This window comes from Canis lupus, chromosome 38 (assembly GCF_011100685.1).
Source record: "Canis lupus familiaris isolate Mischka breed German Shepherd chromosome 38, alternate assembly UU_Cfam_GSD_1.0, whole genome shotgun sequence".
Taxonomy (NCBI): Eukaryota; Metazoa; Chordata; class Mammalia; order Carnivora; family Canidae; genus Canis; species Canis lupus.
This window is the reverse complement of record NC_049259.1, coordinates 22,196,826-22,202,922: the sequence shown is the minus strand read 5'-3', so window position 1 is coordinate 22,202,922 and position 6,097 is coordinate 22,196,826. Positions and strand designations below refer to the sequence as shown.

Sequence of the window (6,097 nt, the reverse complement as noted above, 5' to 3'; positions counted from 1 at the left end):
CTTCCCAGGAAGCCCACCTGCTGGGGAGCACGGAGGCAGCCCCCAGGGGCCAGCGGGCCTGCAGAGCCTACACCTGCGGCGCCTGCAGGGAGCACCAGGCCTTCGGGGCCGCTCACGCTCACGCCCAGTGTGGGAATGGTCCTCTGCAAGGCAAAGACAGCCACTTCCTGGTCATCGGCCTGAGCGCCTGTCCCCACCGCACTCAGCTGCCCTGGGGCGGCGGGGGGGGGAGCCTGCGGACACCCTACAACCAAGCCTCAACCTCGGGCCGGGCACCGAGGGTAGCAGGGCAGCTGCGGAGCCGAGGTGTCACCTCAAGGCCAGGAGAGCAGGAGGCCCAGGGCTGCAGGAAGCCTGGGAGGGCTGGGAGCTTCGTGGAGAGGGCGCGAAGGCCCGGAGGGGACAGGCAAGTGTTCCCTGGGGGAAACCTGAGAGGACCAAGGAAGAGGGCGACGCTGGCGGGAACGGGGAGTAACTGGGGACTCCCGGAATTTGAGGGCAGATTTTCTTCTGAAGCTGGTTGGCATGATCTTCCTCCTGTGTGGCCCGGGGACGCTCACCTGTCTCATAAACCCCAAGTTCCCTCCTCCATTCCCCTCCAAGATCCACTCCACCTTGGACCTGCAGCTCTACCTGTTTCCCTGGCCGGCACTCAGCACTCAGCACTCAGCAGCACTCAGCACTCAGCACGGCTGCCCTGGTCAGAGGCTAGGACGCAGAGCCGTCGTAGAGGGGTGGCCCAACCCAGGGGGCCCCGAAAACCAGGGGCCAGCTCCTCCAGCTCCAAGACACCCCAAGGGCCTCCTGCATCATGGCCATTTCCAGGCACGGGAGACAGACAGACACCCAGAGCAGGAAAGGGGTGAGGAGGAGACAGACGCACTCGGAGCCAGCGGGTGAGGGTCATTCAGAGACAAAGACGGTGAGACCAAGTCTGACACAGACAGAAAGACCTAGAGACATTTTGGGAAGCCCGCTTGCCCCCCCCCTGCCCCTCCCGCCTACTCCCCTCTCCACAGGGACCCAACGACGACATTTCCCTGTTCAATAGCATGAAGTCCCTTAAGAATCCCCATCCGCACCCCACCTCTGCCCCTGCCCTCTCCCCTCCAACCCCCTGCTTACGGCTCCAGCTTTCTCTCAAACCCCTTCCCGGCCGCGTCTCTAAGGGATGAGCTCCTGACGCAGGGCCTCCTGCAGCCTCTCGTCCTGGCCGGTTCTCGACACTTCTGTTGGTCCAGGTCCTCGTTCTGGCCAAGAACTAAGAGCCAAGAGCCCGAATCCGGGCCAGGAAGGTGGGGGGCGGGCAGTCAGCTGGCCAGAGTGAGCGGGGAAACCCGGAGAGGGTCGGAGTACAGCCCAGGGACGCGGCCCCGCCGGCGGGCCCCGAGCAGCGCTGAGCCCCAGGGCTGGGCCGGGGTCAGGGTGCAGCGGGGGCAAGGAGAGGACAGCGGGAGCTCTGCCAAGGACTGATGCAGCCGTGTCACCTGGGGACCCCGTCGGGCGGCGAGATGGGCTCCGGAGGTTATTAGCAGGTGACGCAGGTGCAGAAACGGGGGAGCCCTTCCGGCTGCCCTCGGGCCCTCACCCCGTCCTGCTCCTTCAGTGCCACGGTGGGTGCTGCTCTGGGGCGTGAAGCGCACGTCACACAAGGCCCTTGGCTTTGCCTCCTGTTTTCTTCTTGCTTTCCTCTCTCTCTCTCTCTCTCTCTCCTCTCTCGCTTGATTTAGACTAACCACAGGAGGCAGGGGTCCTGAGCACCTCCCCCCCCAGTGGATAACCACCTCTAGCTACTAGATGGGACGGGAGCGGGGGCGTGGAAGCTGGGAGCGGGGGCGTGGAAGCTGGGAGGAGGGTCACGGAGCTGGGAGAGAGGCTGGAAAGGCCCCTGGGTGGGGAGTTCCCTGTTCTACCCAGGAGACGCAGAAACTATCTGTCCCAGGGCAGAAACTATCTGTCCCAGGGCGCCTGGCTGGCTCAGTCGGTGGAGCATGTGACTCTTGGTCTCAGGGTTGTGGGTTCGAGCCCCACATGGGGTTTAGAGATTACTTAAAAAAAAAACAAGAGCTTTGGGAAGAAAAAACAACAACAACAAAAAAACAAAAACAAAAAAAGAAAAGGAGTCTGACAAAATGGGCATGTGGGTCAAGAAGGCATAGGTGACATGACACAGCCCCCTGCCCCTGCCCCCCCGCAGCTCGTTGCCTAAGTCCTGGGAAGTGTGACAGATCTTGAGTCCAGCTGTTAGGAGGCTAGCGGGTCAGAGCGCTCTTGGGGAGAAGGCTGGCCTTCAGACTGCAGTCAGGGACACTAGAGGTGGTGACTGGGGAGGCAGCTGGGCGCTGCGGTTGGTTAAGCGACTGGACTCTCGTCCAGGCCCAGGTCCTGATGGGAGGGCCCTGAGGTCCAGCCCTACATCAGGCTCTGAGCTCAGCGGGGAGCTTGCCTCAGGTTCTCTCCCTCTGCCCCTCCCCCTCCTTCCCCTCGTGCTCGCTCTTAAATCTTAAAAAAAAAAAAAAAAAGAAAGGTGGTGACTGTTTGCAGAGTTTGTTACCAAGATCTGGGAAAACTGAGGACCTTGTGTTAGACTGAGGGAAAGCTGGAATTGGATGGGCCGACACTTTCCAGGCTCTTACTGGGTCTTGGCTTTAGGGACATGTGGGAAACAGGTCTTGTGACCTTCTGGTCTCTGTGCCTTCCTTTTTTATTTTACCTCTTTGACACAGAGAGAGAGAGTGCATGCACACAGCAGGGGGAAGGGCAGAGGGAGAGGGAGCAGCAGGCTCCCCACTGAGCACGGAGCCTGACCACGTGGGACTCATCCCGGTGTCCCAGAGGCGCGGGGGATGCTGCGCCATCAGACTCGGGGTTACAAGCCTGTCCCCACTATGGCCCTGTCACTCTCTACGCCTCCAGTCCTGGGGCACGAGGGGGGAATGAGTTCAAGGGTAGAGACCAAAGGCAAGAGTCGCAGCCATCACTCCCGTGAGCAGCCCTGCACTGGGGACCTGTCCTGGGGACCCATCCGGCTGGGTTCCACCCCTGTGGTGCTGGGGGCAGAAATCTGTCTGCACTTCCTGCTGCAGCCATGACCAGCTTGGACCTGGGCCTCTTCCTTCTTCACCGGGTCCTGGAGGGACACAGGAGGCGGCTCAGGGACACGCTTGCATAAAGGGAGACCCCAGGGAGGGGCTAAGAGGCACGCAGGCTCCCACACGGAGGAGGGGCAGCTTCCGCTGGATCCCGAGACCCTCCCTGCCCTTAATCTCGGTCCCAGATGTCCCCGTCCTCAGTTCCTTGCGTTGTATGAGTCTAAGAGGCGAGCTGAAGTAAGGAATTCTTCCCAGGACTCAGTAGCGCAAAGTTCCCCAAGGCTTAGTTCGCTCAGCCCCGGCCCGACCATGCACACTCACAGGCCCTGACCCAACCATGCACACCCCCCCCAAGCATGTACACTCAGGTCCCAGCCGAGCACGCACACTCGCCGCAGCCTGCACGCACACTCAGCCCCAGCCCCAGCCTGCACGCACACTCGCCGCAGCCTGCACGCACACGCACAAGGCCGGAGAGGCGGGCTTTACCACCCCCTCGTGGCCAGAGCAGCAAGGCCGCCCCTGCGCTCCCGGCCCTCCGGGCTCCGCCGCGAACTCTCCGGAAGCCCCGGGACGCGGACCCCGCAGACAGGTTTTCAGCGAGGAAGCCGCGGCGGCCGCGGGGGAGTCACCCCGAGAGTCGGGGCGCGGCGGGGCCCGAGGCCGTGTCCGCCGCCTCCCAGGCGCCCGGGCCGCGCTCACGGCCCCACGCTGGCTCCTCCCGGGCGGCGGCGTCCTCGGGGATCCCTCCCGGCCCCGCGCGCAGCCTTGGCCCCTGCGCCCTCGGGGACCCGGGGCTAACAGGCGCTCGGGCCGCTCGCCCCCGCCCCCGCCCCCGCCCCCGCCCGGCCTCCTGTCTCCGGGTGAGCGGGGCTTGGCGGCCCGTGCGGCGGCCGTTGCTGGGCGGCGGCGGGGGCCCGGGGGGGTGACCGGGCGGTGCGGGGGGCCGGGGCGGGCCATGGCGCTGGCAGGGCCCCCGGGGGGCGCGGGCTGGACCTGGCGGCCGGTGGCCCGGGACGCGCTCCTGGCGCGGGCCTTCCACTCCTGCACTGAGCTGCGGGGCCGCTTCTACGTGGTGGGGGGCCTCCCGGGCGGAGGGGCCTCGGAGCCGAGCGGCGACACGGTGCTCTTCGACCCCGCCGCGGGCCAGGCGGTGCGGGGCGCGGGGGACGGCCCGCGGCGCAGCCACCACGACGCGGCGCCGGTGGGCGGGCGCTGGCTGTGCGTGGTGGGCGGCTGGGACGGCTCGCGCCGCCTGGCCACCGTGGCCGCCCTGGACGCCGAGCGCGGAGCGTGGGAGGCGTGGAGCGCGGCCCCCGGCAGCCGGCCGCCCGCCGGCCTCAGCGGCCACACGTGCACCCGCGTGTCGGACCGGGAGCTGCGGGTGGCGGGCCGGGAGGGCGGGACCCGCACCCAGCGGCGCTGCGGGAGCATCTTCACGCTGAGGCTGGACCCCGGCGCGCGCACCTACTGGTACGGCCCCGCGCCGCCCCGCGCACCCCTTCCCGCGCCCCCGCCTCCTTCCTCCCTTCCTCCCTTCCGTGCTTTCGCCACGGTAGAAGCAGAGCGCTTCCGTTCCCCAGAAAGCCCAGCTGAGGCCCGAACTCCTGCCTCCCCGCAGCTATAAGGAAGAGGGCTGCCGCACGGCCTCGCGCTCAGGCCACTGCGCTGCCCTGCTCCCGGCTCCGGGGCCCCGCCCAGGCCACCAGCTATTGCTCTTTGGGGGCTGCAGCTCCCCCGAACCGGAAGTGGCTGGGCATTGGAGTCTGGGGAAGATTAAGGTACTCTCTACTCCCATCTTGCTGCGGGTGGAAGGGGGCTAGAACTGTGAGGTCCGAACTCCTCCAGCCAACCCCTTCTTTCTCCCCGAAGGAGGAGCCCCCTGCTGCCCTTCATCTGACAGAACAGCTTGCCAGGCTCGTGACCAAGGGGCAGGGGGCCCGACAGGGGCCTCGGGGACTGCGGCATCACTCATGCTCTGTGGTGGGGCCCTTTGCTGTGCTGTTTGGTGGAGAGACTCTGACCAGAGCCAGAGACACCATCTGCAATGACCTCTACATCTATGATACGCGTGAGGGCTGGCTGCTGCGGGAGGGGGGGGGGACATGGTAGGGAGATAGGAGAACTGCAGACGCAGAAGGAGGATGGAGTGACAGGGTATAAAGAGGAGCAAAAATTAATTGACCAGTTAAAGGAATACACAGAATATTAAACTGTGCAGAGACCCACAAATTGAGGAGAAAAAAACCGGGGGGGGGGGGGGGCACCTGGGTGGCTCAGTGGTTGAGCATCTGCCTTCAGCTCAGGTCATGATCCCGGGGTCCTGGGATCGAGTCCCGCATCAGGCTCCCTGTGGGGAGCCTGCTTCTCCCTCTGCCTGTGTCTCTGCCTCTCTCTGTGTCTCCCATGAATAAATAATTAAAATCTTTAAAAAAAAAAAAAATACGGGCAAACCTTTGGTCTCGTGAGAAGCCCCATGGTGCCAAAATGCTACTGCCTCTTAGCACCCTCTCTCTTACCCAACAGGAAAGTCCCCTCCTCTGTGGTTTCACTTCCCCTGTGCAGACCGTGGGCTGAAACGTGTGGGCCACCGGACCTGCCTTTGGAACGATCAGCTTTACCTGGTTGGGGGCTTTGGTGAGGATGGCAGGACACCCAGTCCACAGGTTTGCATCCTGGACCTATTTATCTAAAGAATAGTGCCAAGACGCACTGTCACGCCTGTTTTGTTGCAGACTCATAAAGCATTGCCCCCAGACCTATCTGCCTCATTTCAAATGCTTATTAAATTTCAATCTGAGTCAACATTTGTTTGTGATTCTTTTTTGGGGGAGGGCAGTAAACAAGTAGACACATCTTTATTTGCAAGGGGAAGGATAAAATATGGGACCTCCTCTGATACTGTGAGCCATTAGCCTGATGGAACCAAGCCCCACAAGTCATAGGCTTTTCCATGCCTCATGCAGATCCCGCCCCTCATATTGGGAGAAAGCTTCAGGCTAGAG

At 63.6% G+C, this 6,097-nt stretch overlaps 1 protein-coding gene across 1 annotated transcript; it reads left to right on the top strand.

Moving 5' to 3' along the window:
- Positions 1 to 4,050: 4,050 nt before the first annotated feature.
- Positions 4,051 to 5,897, top strand: KLHDC9 (kelch domain containing 9). Its single transcript, XM_038586304.1, has 4 exons — positions 4,051 to 4,565; positions 4,714 to 4,873; positions 4,965 to 5,163; positions 5,619 to 5,897. Exons 1-4 carry the CDS (start codon positions 4,051 to 4,053, stop codon positions 5,783 to 5,785), a joined length of 1,041 nt encoding a protein of 346 aa, XP_038442232.1. The 3' UTR covers positions 5,786 to 5,897.
- The last annotated feature ends 200 nt before the right edge of the window (positions 5,898 to 6,097 follow it).